Source organism: Oncorhynchus gorbuscha, linkage group LG16 (genome assembly GCF_021184085.1).
Source record: "Oncorhynchus gorbuscha isolate QuinsamMale2020 ecotype Even-year linkage group LG16, OgorEven_v1.0, whole genome shotgun sequence".
Lineage (NCBI taxonomy): Eukaryota > Metazoa > Chordata > Actinopteri > Salmoniformes > Salmonidae > Oncorhynchus > Oncorhynchus gorbuscha.
The window spans coordinates 40,886,616-40,905,456 of record NC_060188.1 but is presented as its reverse complement, the minus strand read 5'-3'; the positions used below and the strand labels follow the sequence as shown (position 1 = coordinate 40,905,456).

At 41.4% G+C, this 18,841-nt stretch overlaps 2 protein-coding genes across 2 annotated transcripts; both read left to right on the top strand.

Moving 5' to 3' along the window:
• Positions 1-667: 667 nt before the first annotated feature.
• Positions 668-8,296, top strand: endou2 (endonuclease, polyU-specific 2). Its single transcript, XM_046306478.1, has 7 exons — positions 668-824; positions 1,300-1,460; positions 2,050-2,170; positions 4,788-4,909; positions 5,155-5,267; positions 7,568-7,721; positions 7,936-8,296. The coding sequence occupies exons 1-7, from the start codon at positions 686-688 to the stop codon at positions 8,197-8,199; spliced, it is 1,074 nt and encodes a 357-aa protein (XP_046162434.1). The 5' UTR covers positions 668-685; the 3' UTR covers positions 8,200-8,296.
• A 180-nt stretch (positions 8,297-8,476) lies between these two features.
• Positions 8,477-18,753, top strand: LOC124000098 (NEDD4 family-interacting protein 1-like). The gene is made up of 7 exons (XM_046306227.1): positions 8,477-8,639; positions 15,189-15,276; positions 15,562-15,692; positions 16,548-16,635; positions 16,853-16,977; positions 17,280-17,346; positions 17,977-18,753. The coding sequence occupies exons 1-7, from the start codon at positions 8,610-8,612 to the stop codon at positions 18,078-18,080; spliced, it is 633 nt and encodes a 210-aa protein (XP_046162183.1). The 5' UTR covers positions 8,477-8,609; the 3' UTR covers positions 18,081-18,753.
• Positions 18,754-18,841: the final 88 nt, after the last annotated feature.

Below are 18,841 nucleotides of genomic sequence, written 5' to 3'. Positions count from 1 at the left end.
GAACAGGCAGTTAACCCACTGTTCCTAGGCCGTCATTGAAAATAAGAATTTGTTCTTAACTGACTTGCCTAGTAAAATAAAGGTAAAATAAAAATAAATAAAAATGTTCTGACTTCGATTAAACCCTGATCACTTAATCAGCCTTTCTTTTATTGAAGTCAACCTTCGATTTTAGAATGCAAACATATTTAAATTTCCTGTCATGAGTTTAACAGATGTGTATTAAAACATGTTTTGGATTTATGCCACTCATCTACAAAATGTTTGAGAATTGAGAGCATTGTTGTAACTGTGTGTCATGATATTACAGACACAGACTACAATGTAACTGTTGTCTTTGATTCAACTGGCCCCTTTAATCCGCCCTTCAGCAGGAACACAGCTTCCCTGGTCTCCATACCTATCAAGGGACCTTATATATTACACACAATAGTTGATCTTATTTATACACACTATTACCATGTGTTTCCACTTGGGAAGGGGACAGGGTGATGGAGGGACAGGACACAGAGACAGGAGAAGAACAAAGCAGTACTAAAGAAACAAAGAGAGTCCATGTTGTAGCAAGTGATTCAAAAGCCATCAGTACAACACAGTTGAATCCCTTTGGCTAAAGTTGCTGACAGTGGATAACCCTTTAAAATGGCCCCTGTCATGCCTCGTGGTATAGGAGCGCCCCCCCAGCATGTTAGTAAAGATTTGTGCTTTCAAGCGGGCCAGTTCCACACGCACAAATTCGGCCACAGGACTGAATCCCCTGAGCTGCCCCAAACCCACTGACCACTTCTCTTTATACGCCGGTGAGCAGGCCAAAGCTGAACAAGGTCAGTAATATAGGATGAGTAGCTTGCGTCGATGGCGAGATATTGATTAGATGATAGTGTCAATCAAAACCTGAACGTTGAACTAAAACTGTTGATGTAATCATTTTAGCTTGAAATTGGCCCTTTATTTGGTGTGTTGATGATCAGTTCACTGAATTATTCAGTGATAACATGTCTGGAAATGTATTATTTAGTTAATTGTCATACACTTAATCTGTTTACCTTGATGAACACAGAATTATTTTTCTCTGTGATAACTTGATTGACCAATAAATGTGTTAATTCAATTTTATGGAGGGTATAAAAAAAAGATTAGGATATTTACCACACTTAGTAGGCCTATGTGTAATTCATACATTGAGAAGATGTATAATGTACAGATGTTGGAATGCAGGATTGACGAACACCATTCAGAGTTGTATAGCAATGTAAGCATAGGAGTCACTGTACATGATGTGATATTTCTTCACACCAGAGGAACCTGACCCAGTCTGCTGTAGCCTGCAGAGTACAGAGGGACCAACCAGTCACATCATGATTGAAGCTGACCGAGAGCTATCAGCCATGGTGCAAGATATATGGGATAAAGATGTCAACAGACTGAAACCAGGGACAGACTACCGGATCTCTCTGCAGGTAGCAAAACTGAAAACGATCCAAATGGCACTACTATATGTGGATGTTTAAATATATATATATATATATATATATATATTATATATATATATTATATATATATTTATATATATATATACACATCATTCCCGTGACAAATTGTACAGAGGCGTTTTACTCCAAATGAACTAATGGATGTTTTTGCACAACATCCTGAGGCCACGAGCATTGTTTGATGAGGAAGGTCAGAGCACATTGAACAAATCTAGACCTCTAAAATGCTCTAGATTGTTGCTCTGTGGTGTCTTTCTGAAGGACACAATAGCATGTTAGACACTGTGCCACAGACAGAGAGCTGCCACAGACAGACAGAGAGAGAGAATGCAAGTCAAGTGAAAACATGCTGCTGTTGTTAGAATTTCCTGCCTCTCATAAACAAAACACCGGAGTTGCAGCTTTATAGGGCACTGGGTCATGTTTCTTTTCCATCAAGGGGTTACAATGTAAAATATATATATATTTATTACTCGATCATTGGTGGGAGTGCTTAGACATTTGGAATACTGTATGTAACTGATTTGCTCTTCCTCCTCTGCTGTGCTTTGTGCAGGGGAAAGCTGGGCCTGTGAATGCTGACATGAATGATGACATGAATGATGACAATGATGGAGCCGGATATCCTCTGTTCTCATTTGTCGATGAGCGCATTTTCAAAAAGGAGTCTTTCTTAGGTAAGGGCCTGACGTGTGAGGGTTAGAGCTTTGGGATCAACTTTTGCCTTCAACCATGCAGTTTCCTGTGTGTTATCATTATTTTCCTTTTGAAATTCTGCCATATTTGCAATGTATTACATAAGCAGAGAGTAGCAGGAGTAGGAGTGTAATTGAACAAAGTGGTGATTTTAGCATGAAAATCTTGGTGAAGCAAACTCAATTTTTTTTTACTGCATGCCAGCAAAGCCACAACACTAAACAATACATTAATTGCACTATAACAGTGACAAGCGGTGCCCACAAACTGTTAGGGCCTACATAAACCTGTCCCAACAGCAGAGCTTTCTTTCCAATACCAAGGAGTGAATCCTTACCACTGCTACACCTGGCTATTGGCATAGCCTTGTCTGGCAGCGAAACAGTTAGTTTTGCCTTGTTTACTGCATAGGATAAATAAAGGGGACATATAAGCAAACAATGAAAGCTCTTACAATATTCAATTATGATATTTCTCTAAAATAGGCTACACGTGCAACACCAAGTCAGAACAGTAGGCAAAGTTATGAGGGGGAAAGGGACAACATTATTAGGGTGAGGCACATGGGCCACTAACAGTTTACTACACAACATACACCTAGTATTACTTTCTTAGCTACAGTATACAGCGGGGCAAAAAAAGTATTTAGTCAGCCACCAATTGTGAAAGTTCTCTCACTTAAAAAGATGAGAGAGGCCTGTCATTTTCATCGTAGGTACACTTCAACTATGACAGACAAAATGCAAAAAAAAAAAAATCCAGAAAATCACATTGTAGGATTTTAAATGAATTTATTTGCAAATTATGGTGGAAAATAAGTATTTGGTCAATAACAAAAGTTTATCTCAATACTTTGTTGTATACCCTTTGTTGGCAATGACCGAGGTCAAACGTTTTCTGTAAGTCTTCACAAGGTTTTCACACACTGTTGCTGGTATTTTGGCCCATTCCTCCATGCAGATTTACTCTAGAGCAGTGATGTTTTGGGGCTGTTGCTGGACAACATGGACTTTCAACTCCCTCCAAAGATTTTCTATGGGGTAGAGATCTGGAGACTGGCCAGGCCACTCCAGGACCTTGAAATGCTTCTGATTGTTCAAAACATATTTCACCAGTCAGAGCTAGTTTTTTTCAGAGTTTCCAGTTGTCTTGAACTCACTGAAGTCCGATATTTCTGAGTTTCCAGTTGTTTTGGACGCGGTAGAAGTCACCTGGATTAACAGCATGTCTACTGTATTCAACATTTTCTGGCCCATGGTGTTGAATGTGAATGTTTATCCTTTTAAGCTTGGAAAAGAGACCCTTAAACCCAGACTTGGACCACAAACCCTCTCCACTGAATAGAAGGCTAGTGATTGCTTTGCAACGCTTGCAGTTAGCCACCGATTCCTTCCAAAACACTCAATGTTGGATTTGCAATTTCTGACTTGTTGTATAATGTTTATTTCCAATGGCCGATGAGCACCGATACGATATATGTATAATTTCTCTTCATATGACAAGGATTGAAGAATTTGCCAGTAGATTGTCAACTTGATTCATGACGATGACTGCTTGCTAGCTAGCTTGCTAGCTAAGATTTTGAAGGTATGATGTTGACATGATCAGTCCAATCAAAGCTACCGGTAGATATAACGTGAGCTGACATCATTTTATCTGATGCAAATGGCCTTAAGCCTTCTTGGATGGGCACTTCTAATGTAAATCTATGCAGCACCCAAGGGGCTTGAATTTTCGAGCTCTCCCCTGTAGATTTTTGCAGTGATGCCAATTATGGTGTAACTAGAGAACATTACCAACCTCTATGGCCTGTATTATCCGCTGGCTGCCCTACAACCACAGAAAGCACTGAGCTCGGCTCAAACACCTGCATTTTTTATCTGCCTTACTCAAGAAATCAAAAAAGAGACCATGTTTGTATGCAGCTTTATTAACTCAATTATGTATTTTTTAAATATTGTTTACAAACTGATATGTGACACGTACTAATACCAAAATAACATGCAAAACTGGCAACAAAACAGGTGGGGCTCAGCCCTACCTAAATGATGGGTCACCGCGGATTGAACATGATACAACAGGATGTGTACTGACTTCAGTGGGAGTGGATACACAGGTAGTCCAATCCTTATCTTTTTTCCACCAGCCATATTATTTTTTACTTAACAACATGAAATGGGGTATTTGTACACCATGCCTGCAAATATTCTAATGAGTCCCTACTTCTACATTATGTTGTGGGCTTGCCTGTGCTGGGCTTGGTGTAGACTAGCCCGTGTTGGTCTGGTGTGGGCTTGGTGTAGGCTAGCCCATGTTGGTTATAGTGTGGGGTGGCCCATGTTGGGCTGGTGTCCACTAGTTTGCTGGGTTGGTGTAGGATAGCCCGTGTCGGACTGGTTTGGACTTGGTGTGGGCTAGGCCATGTTGGGATTGTTGTGGGCTAGCCCATGTTGGGCTGATTTGGGCTTTGTGTGGGATAGCCCCTGCCCACCTTGCCCAACAAATACCCACATGGGTCCAATGAGGTCATGCTTGCTGGGATCTTACAAGATCAGAACACACGCTACACCCTAAACTAAACTGAATGTCTTCTTCCAGCCTTTATCTCTCTACTGGATAACTATGAAAGTGATACGGGTGAGCCTGAGATTGTAACCCCAGAGGAGGAAGCAGAAAACCACAAGTTTCTGGACTGCATGCTTCGAACGCCCACCATGAAGGTACCAGTTAAAACATATGGTGGAGAGGTCGATAAAAAGAAAACTGTATTTATTTGATCAGATGAAAAGGAACATAAGTCAAATCACGGATACATTTGATCAGAAAAAGTTTTATTTTTATTTTTAAATGTATGTGACATCAATTTACAGGGAGAACCATGGCCAAATTGGAACGTCAACAGCGAAAGTGAGTCAATCAACATCCCATGATTGAAATTGTCTTCATATGTTTCTCTCATTTTTAGATTGCACATAAGTACCTAGTAGAGAAACAGCTCTCCCCAGAGGGATTACCAGAATTCAAGAAGCAGCTCTACCGTATCTGGTTTGAGCTGTACGCCAGACGAGGAGCTAGCAAGTGGGTGGAACTCTCCTCTACGTAACTATTACTTTTCAGATGTCCAAATAATTCATCATTATGCTGCTAAATGTTTTCTCCTCCGTGGTTAGGGTTAGGCTCAGTCAATATATAATCCATTCACAATTAGAGAAAGCTGTATCATCACCTCAGACTCTCTTTTCCTTTGTCTTTATGCCAGTCTATTCAAATGGCAAAGAGTGTGGACGTGCAGCTCAAGATTGGACTCGAGTCTGACTCAAGCCACACATTTGATTATTTGAGACTTGACTTGGCAGGAAAGATTTTGACTTGAGTCTGATGACTCGAAAGGATTGTTTAAAAATGCCTGTTTCTGTACCGCTTTGTCAGAATTGTATATCTTATTTTACTGTATGAGACAAATGGAAATGGCTGGCCGCTATTTCATTCAATGAGTAGATGAAAGAGAGCTACTTGAACATTAGTTCATCTTCTCTGATAGAGTTCAATGTGTCAAATCGGAGGGTCTGTTGTCCGGGCCTCTGGCAGTCTCTATGGGGGTGCCACAGGGTTCAATTATTGGACCAACTCTCTTCTCTGTATACATCAATTATGTCGTTCTTCATGCTGGTGAGTCTCTGATCCACCTCTACGCAGACGACACCATTCTGTAAACTTCTGGCCCTTCTTTGGACACTGTGTTAACAACCCTCCAGGCAAGCTTCAATGCCATACAACTCTCCTTCCGTGGCCTCCAATTGCTCTTAAATACAAGTAAAACTAAATGCATGCTCTTCAACCGATCGCTGCCTGTACCTGCCCACTTGTCCAACATCACTACTCGGGACAGTTCTGACTTAGAATATGTGGACAACTACAAATACCTAGATATCTGGTTGGACTGTAAACTCTCCTTCCAGACTCACATCAAACATCTCCAATCCAAAGTTAAATCTAGAATTGGCTTCCTATTTCGCAACAAAGCATCCTTCACTCATGCTGCCAAACATACCCTTGTAAAACTGACCATCCTACCAATCCTCGACTTCGGCGATTTATAAAATAGCCTCCAATACCCTACTCAATAAATTAGATGCAATCTATCACAGTGCCATCCGTTTTGTTACCAAAGCCCCATATACTACCCACCACTGCGACCTGTACGTTCTCGTTGGCTGGCCCTCACTCCATACTCGTCACCAAACCCACTGGCTCCAGGTCATCTACAAGACCCTGCTAGGTAAAGTCCCCCCTTATCTCAGCTTGCTGGTCACCATAGCATCACCCACCTGTAGCACGCGCTCCAGCAGGTACATCTCTCTGGTCACCCCCAAAACCAATTCTTCCTTTGGCCGCCTCTCCTTCCAGTTCTCTGCTGCCAATGACTGGAACGAACTACAAAAATCTCTGAAACTGGAAACACTTATCTCCCTCACTAGCTTTAAGCACCAGCTGTCAGAGCAGCTCACAGATTACTGCACCTGTACATAGCCCATCTATAATTTAGCCCAAACAACTACCTCTTTCCCTACTGTATTTATTTATTTTGCTCCTTTGCACCCCATTATTTCTATCTCTACTTTGCACATTCTTCCACTGCAAATCAACCATTCCAGTGTTTTACTCGCTATATTGTATTTACTTTGCCACCATGGCCTTTTTTGCCTTTACCTCCCTTATCTCACATTGTATATAGACTTATTTTTCTACTGTATTATTGACTGTATGTTTGTTTTACTCCATGTGTAACTCAGTGTTGTTGTATCTGTCGAACTGCTTTGCTTTATCTTGGCCAGGTCACAATTGTAAATGAGAACTTTTTCTCAATTTGCCTACCTGGTTAAATAAAGGTGAAATAAAAAAGAATATTCATTATATCTAGGGAAAAAAATTACCAAATGAAACTAGAGGCTAGGGACTTGGGGAAAAAACACTTGTTACTCGACTTGATTTGAGATTACTATGCATGATTTGAACTTGATTTTAGATTACTATGCATGATTTGGACTTGATTTGAGATTACTATGCATGATTTGAACTTAATTTGAGATTACTATGCATGATTTGGACTTGATTTAAGATTACAATGCATGACTTGGACTTGATTTGCACTTAGCTTTGTTTATTCCTCGGGGGAGAAGGAGAGTAGTCTATTATTTTCAGTAGTTAACACTTATACTGTATGTTAATGTGCAGATTGTGCTGTAATTTCATGTGCACTACCACTCAAGTGGTGGATGAGCTTCCATTAGACCTGCCCAATATCATCCCTTCAGAAAGAGGGTGTAAAATCAGTAGTCTGTGTTCCAGCCTCATGATGTTCTCCCATGTTCCTCCAGACCAGACTCCTCAGGGTTTGAGCATGTCTTTGTCGGAGAGACCAGAGGGGGCCGCACAGTCATCGGCTTTCATAACTGGATTCAGTTGTATTTGCAAGAAAAGCTGGGAAACATTGATTACAAAGGCTACAGTGTGAACGCAAATTCCCCCCAGGTTAGATTTAAAAAATACTGAAATTATGAATGTATCTTTTGATTATCATGTTGAATCAGTTGTGTGACTGTGATGAGATGGTAGTTAACATTTCCAGGGCATTTCTTTGAAAATGATGTGAGAACTTTCAAACCTATTGAATGACTGTCCCATGGGTGTAGGCCTGTATGTCTTTATTGTTGTCTCTCTCTTCTCTCTTTTATTTAAAAAACAGCCTGACGAGAACAAGCATATCCTGGCACTACAGTTCAGTTGGAAGAATGGAATTAAACCCAAAGGCAGCATCTTCGTTGGTGTCAGTCCTGAATTTGAGTTTGCCCTTTATACCCTGTGTTTCCTGGTCTCACCCAATGAGCGTGTCAAAGTGTTCTTCAGTATCTATGAGGTGGATATTGTCTGTCACCACTACAACCAGAAGCATATTGGCACAACTTACCCTGTTCTTGTGAAATATCAAAATGAACCAAAAAAACAATAAAACTAATCAAGCAGGACTCAAATACACTCTCACCCAAGTGTCATGAGTATTGTTTTAGTATTTTTTTTATTTTTAAATAAAGATACAATACATCTTACAATAATACGTGTTATGTTGCTGTATTCATTATTGCTGAACTAAAAGAACTGGCAGCACAGCATGTCATCTTCGAGGTAACCTCTATTATTATTTCACCTTTCAAGTTTTTGAATAGTGGAATACAGTGAGTAGGCTACATGCGGATGCGTGACCTAGTTTTGGGAGTATTGACGTAACATGCTCGCAGAGAAAGAGGGGAGGGACTTGAGCAGACAGCGTCCCAATAGTTTATGTTTCCGTTATACTTTTTGTATTGAATACATTGACAATCGCTTGTTTAAATTCAAATATTTGATTCTGTTCATATTAGGATGGCTGAGCCGTGTGCTAGATATCAGCAGGTGAGTAAAAAAGTTTCTCGTGTTTGTTTCAGCTAGCAAGCATTAGCTAACTGTGGTTTGTTTACTAAGAAACACGGGTAATGGGTTGGATCTAGGCCTCATTGTTTTGTGAAGGCACCATGACTGCAACGTCAGTTTACAAGTTAATATCAACACGTCATGGTGCTTTATAGCTAAATTAAAATTCTAGTCATTTATGTTGGTTAGCAATACATTTGATTTAACATGGTCAATATTTGTAGGTGATGTTTTGATTTGCTAACTAACACTCGCTCCTCCAACCCTGTCCTTGGAATGCTACCCTCCTGTAAGTTTTGGCTCCAACTCCAGTTGTAACTAACCTGGTTTATTTTGTCAACCAGTTCATTATTAGAAGCAGGTGTGCTAGATTATGGTTGGAGAGCCTTGCACGAGCGAGATACTCAATAGGCGATTAACCTCAACTCCACGTTTTACGATGGAGTTGAACAGCGACTAGTGTGTGCTGACAGGACTGGAGCGCAGACATCGCAAAACAATACGTTTTTATTCAAAACGACTCATTTCGGCACGTAAAAAGAATCCAATATTACACACGTTCTGTGTAATTGCTGGTTAGTGGTTACTCTAAGTGCATACATCCGTAGTTCGTTTATGAGAAAAACGTAATTATATTTGACCTCTGAGCTCATATCCGCCGACACTAGTCGCCGCTCAACTCCATCATAAATCGTGGTGTTGAGTTTTAGCCAGCTAGTGTAACAGATGTCCCACGAAGACAAGACTGGTCTCGGCACCAGTCTAACTATGTAATCGTATTTCGTAAGTCTCTTGTGTTGTCTTTTTAAAGAAATAACTACTCAGCCAGCGACTACAGTTAATTTGTGTTTATTCTGACAATGGCTGTAGATTCGTGATTCATTGCGTGCATGAAAATATCAGACTGGGTATTTTGTAATCAAACATAACAATGACAAAAATAGTATACAATACATGTAAGTATCTGACGATTGACACAAGGAAGCACATTAGATGTACAGGACAACATTACATTAAGTGTACAAAACATTAACCACCTTCCTAATATTGAGTTGCACCCCTTTTTCCCCTGAGAACTGCTTCAATTCATCAGGGCATGGACTCTACAAGGTTTCATAAGCTTTCCACAGGGATGCTGGCCCACGTTGACTCCAATGCTTCCCACAGTTGTCAAGTTGGCTGGATGTCCTTTGGGTGGTGGACCAGTCTAAATAAACACAGGAAACTTGAGCGTGATAAACCCAGTAGTGTTTCAGTTCTTGACACACTCAAACCGGTGCACCTGGCACCTACTGCCATAACCCATTCAAAGGCATTTAAATATTTTGTCTTACCGATTCACCCTCTGAATGTCACATATAGACAATCCATGTCTCAATTGTCTCAAGACTTAAAAATCCTTCTTTAAACTGCCTTCTACCCGTCATCTAAACTGATTGAAGTGGATTTGACAAGTAAATCAATAAGGGATCATCACTTTCACCTGGATTTACATGGTCAGTCTGTCATGGAAAGAGCAAGTGTACCTTATGTTTTGTACACTCCGTCTATGTTGATGTCTGTTGTCGTAACTTTGTATTGATTAATGTGACAACTGCTGCACATCAAATGATTAATGGTTTACAATTAAGTGATTCAATTAATTAACCTGGAGCACCATGCAAAGGTTTTGGCTTTATTGGGTTGATTTATTATTATTTGATTATTTATTTACTAACAAGCTAAATTGATAATGTAAGATACACAGTCTAGGCTATTAATTAGAACTTAGTATACTGAAACAGGTCCCTAGCGGGCCAACACAATATGACACGTTACACAAAATGGGGATTTCATAAGCGGGAGAAAGAGAGCGAGAGAAAAGCACACTTGTGTACATTTGTCAACTATGCTGATTTTAACACTAACATTGCCTAGAACTGCCGCTCTTATGGGTCAGAATATAATGATTTAATTACATGTTGAAGGTCTCCGATGGGGTGTCTCTTCGTGGACCGGGTTCCCGACTTCTCTGATGACCTCACGTCTTCGGTTACCGGGTATAGCTCTGTTTGTCCTCACGATGTCAGTGTCCTGAAAAGGGTTCTTCGGCGGACAGCTAATCAGCAGTGTAGATGGTTCCAGCATTGGAATGAAAGCAGTGTAGACGCATGATTCCTTGGAGAGTGGTAACTGGGTGGTCCTGCTTGAATTCACACTCTTACACACAGCTACTCATCCGTAGCATAGATAGTAAAAAGGTTCCTTTGTCTTCTTCAACCTCATGTTGAATTTTGGGTTTACAACTAATTTGAAACCTTGGCTGAAGCCCGTGGTCAATTACATGGAACCCAAACGCGTGCGCCATCGTCCATACATTTATTTTGTCCCCCACCAAACACGATCACGACATGCAGGTTAAAATAACAAAACTAACTCTGAACCAATTACAATAATTTGGGGACAGGTCGAAAAGAATTAAACATTTATGGCAAGCTAGCTAGCTTGCTGTTGCTAGCTAATTTGTCCTGGGATATAAATAAACATTGAGTTGTTATTTTACATGAAATGCACAAGGTCGTCAACTCAGAAAATTAATCCACACAAACGGGCAACCGAATCTAGTCATCCTCCTTCCAAGCTTTTTCCTCTCTGGACTTTATATTGTGATTGGCAACTTTCATAAATTAGGTGCATTACTGCCTCCGACCTTGTTCGTCTTACAGTCACCCACGTGATTATAACCAATGAGGAAATGGCACGTGGGTACCTGCTTCTATAAACAAATGAGGTGATGGGAGAGGCAGGACTTGCATCGCGATCTGCATCACAAAAAGAACTGACTTCTATTTTAGCCCTTGGCAACGCAGACGCTCGTTGGCGCACACAATAATTGAATAATATAGATTTCTACATTTATTTTGCAACGCTCGCACACGCATCGTAAGCAGTGTAGTCAGGGTATTAGTCTGCTATGTTAATTCTTAACTCACATGTTTTATACCCTTGGGTAAGAAATGGGCGTTTCCGCCTCTAGGCAAGTTCTCTGGGCGTAACTAGTTACGAGGCAAGGTCTGATTTTTACTCAGATCCAATTTAGACAACTAACTTCACATTTCGTCTTTACAAAACATCTTTGATCTGGACGTTTTCCACACAACGTACAGTATGCAAACATCAAGTACATAGTGTGAACTCTTCAAGTTACAACGTTTTCATTATAACGTCGTCATTTAACTTTTAATAACATAACAAAAACAACGTTCATTTTCGTGTTTCATCTAACTACCGTTTTGGTTGACGAAACATATTGTCCCAAAGTCCATTTATTGTATGTTACTGTTCAGAGGTAGATTCTCCATAGGTCCATCATACATTCCATTCCTCCATACTGACAGGACAGAAGGGATTTTGTCTGCTTCCTTAAGATTTACAATGGGCGGGAGTTGTCATAACCCCCCACCACCATACCTTTCGATCTCTTCCCCGATGGTGGGTGTGAGAGATATATCAGTAGGATTATGGTCCACGGTAACCAGACCCGAACAGGCCAGTCATGACACTGTAGATCCGTGATTCATCTGTTAGCATGGAAATAACTGAATTAGCAGGGGCTAATGCGATTGTTACAATTTAAAGCATGCTAGCTCGCTCTTACAGCAATAACATACAAAAGCACATCCCAGGTAGCCCCCAATATCTAACAGGTACCGTGCACACACCATATATACTGAACAAAAATATAAACGCAACAATTTAAAAATAATCTCTCAATTGAAATACATTTATGTCTAATCTATGGACTGGGAATGCAGATATGCATCTGTTGGTCACAGATACCTTAAAATAAATGGTTCTGGGCCTCCCGGGTGGCACAGTGGTTAAGGGCGCTGTACTGCAGTGCCAGCTGCGCCACCAGAGACTCTGGGTTCGCGCCCAGGCTCTGTCGTAACCGGCCGTGAACGGGAGGGCGACACACAATTGGCCTAGCGTCGTCCGGGTTAGGGAGGGTTTGGCCGGTAGGGAAATCCTTGTCTCATCACGCACCAGTGACTCCTGTGGCGGGCCGGGCGCAGTGCGCGCTAACCAAGGTTGCCAGGTGCACGGTGTTTCCTCCGACACATTGGTGCGGTTGGCTTTCCGGGTTGGATGGCGCTGTGTTAAGAAGCAGTGCGGCTTGGTTGGGTTATCGGAGGACGCATGACCTTCAAACTTCGTCTCTCCCGAGCCCGTACGGGAGCTGTAGCGATGAGATAAGATATTAGCTACTAAAACAATTGGATACCACGAAATTGGGGAGAAAAAGTGGTAAAATTCACAATAAATAAATAAATGGGCCTCAGGACCTCGTCACAGTATTTCTGTGCATTCAAATTGCGCTTGATAACATGCAATTGTGTTGGTTGTCCATAGCTTATGCCTGCCCATACATATATATGTAACAGAATAACTTTACGTCCGTCCCCTCGCCCATACCCGGGCGCGAACCAGGGACCTTCTGCACACATCAACAACAGTCACCCTCGAAGCATCATTACCCATCGCTCCACAAAAGCCACGGCCCTTGCAGAGCAAGGGGAACTACTACTTCAAAGTCTCAGAGCAAGTGACGTAACCGATTGAAACGCTATTTAGCGCACACCGCTAACTAAGCTAGCCGTTTCACATCCGTTACATATACACACAAAAAAGTATGTGGACACGCCTTCAAATTATTGGATTCGGCTATTTCAGCCACACCTATTACTGACAGGTGTATAAAAATCAAGCATAAACATTGGCAATAGAGTTGGCCTTACTGAAGAGCTGTGACTTTCAATGTGTCACCGTCATAGGATGCCACCTTTCCAACAAGTCAGTTTGTAAAATTTCTTCCCTGCTAGATCTGTCCGGTCAACAGTAAATGCTGTTTTTGTTAAGTGGAAACGTCTAGGAGCAACAACAGCTCAGCCGCAAAGTGGGGGGCCACACAAGCTCACAGAACGGGACCACTGAAGCGTAGAGCGTAAAAATTGTCTGGTTGCAACACTCACTACCGAGTTCCAAACTGCCTCTGGACGCAACATCAGCACAATAATTGTTAGTCTGGAGCTTCATGAAATGGCTTTCCATGGCCAAGCCGCCGCACACAGGCCTAAGATCACAACGCCAAGTGTCGGTTGTCTGGAGTGGTGTAAAGCTCGCCATCATTGGACTCTAGAACATTGGAAACGCACCGTGTGGAGTGATGAATCACGCTTCACCATCTGGCAGTCTGACAGACAAATCTGGGTTTGGCGGATGCCAGGGGAACGCTACCTGCTCCAATTTATAGTGCCAACTGTAAAGTTTGGTCTGGGGCTGTTTTTCATGGTTCGGGCTAGGCCCCTTAGTTCCAGTGTAGGGCAATCTTAACGCTACAGCATACGTTGTGGCAACAGTTTGGGGCAGGCCCTTTCCTGTTTCAGCATGACAGTGCCCCCCTATGCACAAAGCGAGGTCAATACAGAAATGTTTTGTCTCGATCGGTGTGGAAGAACCCCATCAAACAACTTTGGGATGAATTGGAACTCCGACTACGAGCCAAGCCTAATCGCCCAAAATCAGTCCCCAACCTCACTAATGCTCTTGTGGCTGAATGGAAGCAAGTCCCCACAGCAATGTTCCAACATCTAGTGGAAAGCCTTCCCAGAAGAGTGGAGGCTGTTAAAGCAGCAAAGAGGGGACCGACTCCATATTAATGTCCATGATTTTGGAATGAGATGTTCGACAGATAGATGTCCACATACTTTTGGTCATGTAGTGTACATTCCTTATGTTTCCAGAACCGTACCGCAAGTGATGGGTGTTAATGTTTTAGGGTGAGCACCAAGAGGAAGAGGACAACAATCTCTGTTATACAACCAAAATGGAGAACAGTGGGTGCCATTTTGTTACATGAGTAGCTAGGTCACGTGCGGTCTGATCAAAGAGTAATGCTGAACCAGAGATGAAAGAGGAAGTAAAACATCCCACTTGCTCATTTTTTCTGATTCAATGAAAGTCAATGAACTAAGCAGACCAGACCTAGCTGCTATTGAATTGGTGCTATGGGAGAACCACCCCGTTAACAAGCAGACCAGAACTTGAACATTTCTTCAATGATAAACAGCCTGAGTAAGACATTGTTATTTATCCACTATCTTTGGCTGAATCCTAGCGTGACCTTGTAAGAGGGAAAATGCCATCTCAACGTCGACCTTGTGCAGCAGGCGACCGTCCTACCGTCCTATCTCATCTGACCACCGAACATTGGCCTTCATTTTCAGTTAATTTCCTGACGATTCTACATGCTGAATCGCCATCGTTCATTGACACCCAGCAGGTGATATATTGCGCACGTCCGGTGTTCGTTAGGATGTCTCTTGTCCATAAGTCTGCTATAGTATGGAGTCGCCTGACCCTGTAGCTTAGCTAGCTTGTTTTCCTTAGGCTACATCTCAATAGTGCTTGGACTGATTTCTTTTCTACGTCATGTTGACGTTGTCACGGTCATCTAGGCCTAACCAGTGTATTGACTCCTCCCCCATGCAGCTGCCCAATGAAGAGGAGCCAGAGGAGGCTCACCAGGTGGCAGCTGATGCCCCACCCCCTTACAGCAGCATTGCAGAAGAAAATGCAGGTAAAAGCACACTACACACACACACACACATCACAGTGCAGCACTACGGTTTGGCCTGGGAATCAATGTCCTTACCTTTACTCCAAGAGACATTGGACATTACACAGTCCAGAACTAGACTATGACCATCAAAGTATCTTTGTTAACACACAGAGGAGATTTCCCCTTCTAGCGTTAGGTTTACCTATGCTGTTACAGCAATTAGCCCACCATAAGGGGATAGATATCACTGAAGTGTAACACAGCAGCTTATGCTCTGCAATTTCACTTATTTATCTCTCTTAGCTTATTTTCACTACAAAGAAAATGGGGATTTCCCCAATCCACCATCATACAACGTGGCCACAACGCTCCCTTCCTATGACGAGGCGGAGACAACCAAGGCTGAAGCCCTTGTTCCCTTGGTAGCTGGAAGGGTGAGTGTCCCACCGTTACAAACTCCACGTAATCCTCCCGTGTGGGTTTGCCAGACTATTTTATATATATATATATATATACATATATTTATTTTTTTATTTTTTAAAGGTGTGGCCGATCTCCCAACCAACCTCACTTCTGTTTTGTGTACGGTTTACATTTAGAGCTGGAGGTAGGCTAGTTTCTGAATATAACATCATGAACCCCATTGCATCTAATTGCATATAATATCAAAGCAAACCTGTTTAACTATGGTTGTGTGTGTAGATATACTGTACTCAGTATAGTGTATTGAAATGGTGAGTCATACATTGTCGGCAGACACCCTAATAATCACTGTCAGATATTGAGACTGCTCGTCTATGCCCTCTAGTGGGAAATGCTTTGCCATACCTTGTCATCCCATTTAAATGACTGGTCTGTGTTTCTTTGCCACACAATGCTTGCCTTGCAAGCACAGGGAACAACTGGGGACTTTTGATGATGTACTAACTTGCTGTGCACTGGAGGTACAGTAATGGGGTGGAAGTGTGTGGAAAGGAATAGTACCTTTAGGCAAAGATGTCGCAGTCATTTGCAGAGACCTGTCTTTCGACCTGTAGCGTATTAGTGGCGCATTTCCTGATAGCACATCAAATGTTATTCTTTCAACTAAATTGAAGCAGCTTTCCAGCTAAATGCCTTCTCCATCCACGACATTAGAGAAATGTAAAGCGAAGGGTCAATGAAGAGAAGGAGTTGTGCTTTGTAGCGGGAGTGTTTCCTTTCTTGGTTGATATAGCCTTTTTTAATGGGATTTCCATCATATAATGACTTGATAATGATCTACCGTATGTTTATCTCTATCTCTGCAGGATGAAGACTTTGTAGCCAGGGACGACTTTGAGGATGTAGACCAGCTGCGGATAGGGAACGATGGCATTTTCATGTTGACCTTTTTTAGTAAGTCACATCTTGAAGTAAGATCTTCTCCTTGGTTCGGACGGGGGTTGGTACACTACACAACAGCGAAATGAAGAACAGTCATGTAATGTATTTATTTCCCGATACAGATATTTGATGGATCTGTGATGTGATCGTAGAATGTTATATTGTGAGGAGAAAGCCCATCCTAGTAGACCATATACACAGTCTCTTTCCCTCTCTTCCTCCACTTTAGTGGCATTCCTTTTCAACTGGATCGGCTTCTTCCTGTCCTTCTGTCTGACCACGTCGGCAGCAGGCCGCTACGGGGCCATCTCTGGCTTCGGCCTGTCACTCATCAAGTGGATCCTCATTGTCCGGGTAAGATTTCCCTACCAACCCTCCCTGAGATGTAAAGGTGGTAGACAAAGGTTTCCCTGGTATTTATATACAACAAATAAATACTTTATTAGAATGATATGTAATGATATTTTGGTCAGAGTAGATTGTGGTTCCTTAACATAAGAAGCATCTAGTGGCAGGGATCTGATGGCAAAGCATCAGATCATGATCATGGGTTTCCCTCTTCCAGAGCCCAAGATCAATCACATTCATGGTTACTATGACCAGTCCACTTATCTTTTATGTTTGTGTGATTATTATTTATTTATTTTTCTCCCCAGTTCTCCACCTATTTCCCTGGGTACTTTGATGGGCAGTACTGGCTGTGGTGGGTGTTCCTGGTATTGGGTAAGTACAACCAGTTCTGTCTTTCTCATTTGTTGTACTAGACAAGTAAATACAGAAACATTGTAGCATTGGTGTAAAGGTATCTATTCAATGGATAGTGTGCATAAATCCAATACATTATGACAATGACCTTTATAGAAGAGTTAAAGCTGCAATATGTAACTTTTTGGGAGACTCAACCAAATTCGCATGGAAATGTGTGTTATAGAGGCGTCATTCTCATTGAAAGCAAGTCAAAGAAGCGGCATATGGGTTCTTTCTATGCTTCTCGTTCTTAAGTTTTGTTTTTGCGTCTTTTCAGTTTTGTACACCAGCTTCTAACAGCTAAAAATACAATATTTTTGGTTCTTGAGAATATATTTCAGTGGTTTAGACAGTACAATGGTTCTCTACATTGGCTGTGGTTGGTTTGTCACAAATTGAAATTAGACGAACTATTCGAACCAGGAAATGGCAGAGCGATATCGGCATAGTGTGTGTTTAAAAGTGCACTATCTTGTTTGTGCTGCTGGGAGTTGGGAAGTGCTAACCCAAAAAACATGATTGAAAAAGAAAAATAACTACTGTTAAATCCTGCAAAAATAACAGTGACCCTTATTGCCCCAATCTACTGTATTCTCTGTCCTCCAGGATTCTTGCTCTTCCTCAGAGGATCCATCAACTACGCCAAGATCCGTAAAATGGCAGACTCCTTTTCTAGTCTCCCGCAAACCAGAGTCCTTTTCATCTACTAAAAGGAGAAATCTGAACTCTTCTTTAGAAAAGTTCACTATCTGGCCTCAACTCCATCACAAAAAAAGGAGAGGAAACACCTCTTGTTTTGCTGCCGATAAATTGGACAAAATCATTTCTATGTCTCTTGATGTAAACTAGTGGATGCTGACAATTCTGTAACTATTCAATCATTAGTGGTTTATTTCAAGTGCTGTTTGGAATCAAGTCTGTGACGTATAAATAATGCTTAGACTAACCTGCACATTGACTCGGTACCGGTACCCCTGTATATATCCTCAGTATAGTTATTTTATTATATTTTATTTTTGTATTATTATTTTTTTACTTTAGTTTATTTAGTAAATATTTTCTTAACTGCATTGTTAAGGGCTTGTAAGTAAGCATTTCACGGTACGGTCGACACCTGTTGTATTTGGCGCATGTGATAAATAAAATTGTATTTGATTTATATAATTTGTATTATTTGTTTAACAATGACATGTACTGTTCCTGTTAAACAATAGGGGGCAGTCTTTGTCTGTTTCTCTGTCCTCTTTCAAAGTGTTTGATATGGAGACAGCTCGGCTCTATGCTGACCCTGTGGAACTACCCATAGAGTTATGTCTGTGAATAGGAGCATTGAGTGAAATCTATTGATGTATATGATAATGAAATTAAAGTTAGTCTTTTCAAGATGTAGCCTTCAATGTGGAGAAAACAGAATGATTTTGTATTCAAGCTTAATTTTTACTCTGGAAATCCTAGTAAATACAGTGATGGA

Bases quoted from the DNA above. Each gene is read 5' to 3' on its own strand.
- endou2 (XM_046306478.1), top strand. From the start codon at position 686: ATGTTAGTAAAGATTTGTGCTTTCAAGCGGGCCAGTTCCACACGCACA. The intron at 1,461-2,049 runs GTAGCAAAACTG...TGCTTTGTGCAG, and splicing joins ACTACCGGATCTCTCTGCAG to GGGAAAGCTGGGCCTGTGAA. The intron at 2,171-4,787 runs GTAAGGGCCTGA...GTCTTCTTCCAG, and splicing joins CAAAAAGGAGTCTTTCTTAG to CCTTTATCTCTCTACTGGAT.
- LOC124000098 (XM_046306227.1), top strand. From the start codon at position 8,610: ATGGCTGAGCCGTGTGCTAGATATCAGCAG. The intron at 15,277-15,561 runs GTAAAAGCACAC...TATCTCTCTTAG, and splicing joins CATTGCAGAAGAAAATGCAG to CTTATTTTCACTACAAAGAA. The intron at 17,347-17,976 runs GTAAGTACAACC...TCTGTCCTCCAG, and splicing joins GTGGGTGTTCCTGGTATTGG to GATTCTTGCTCTTCCTCAGA.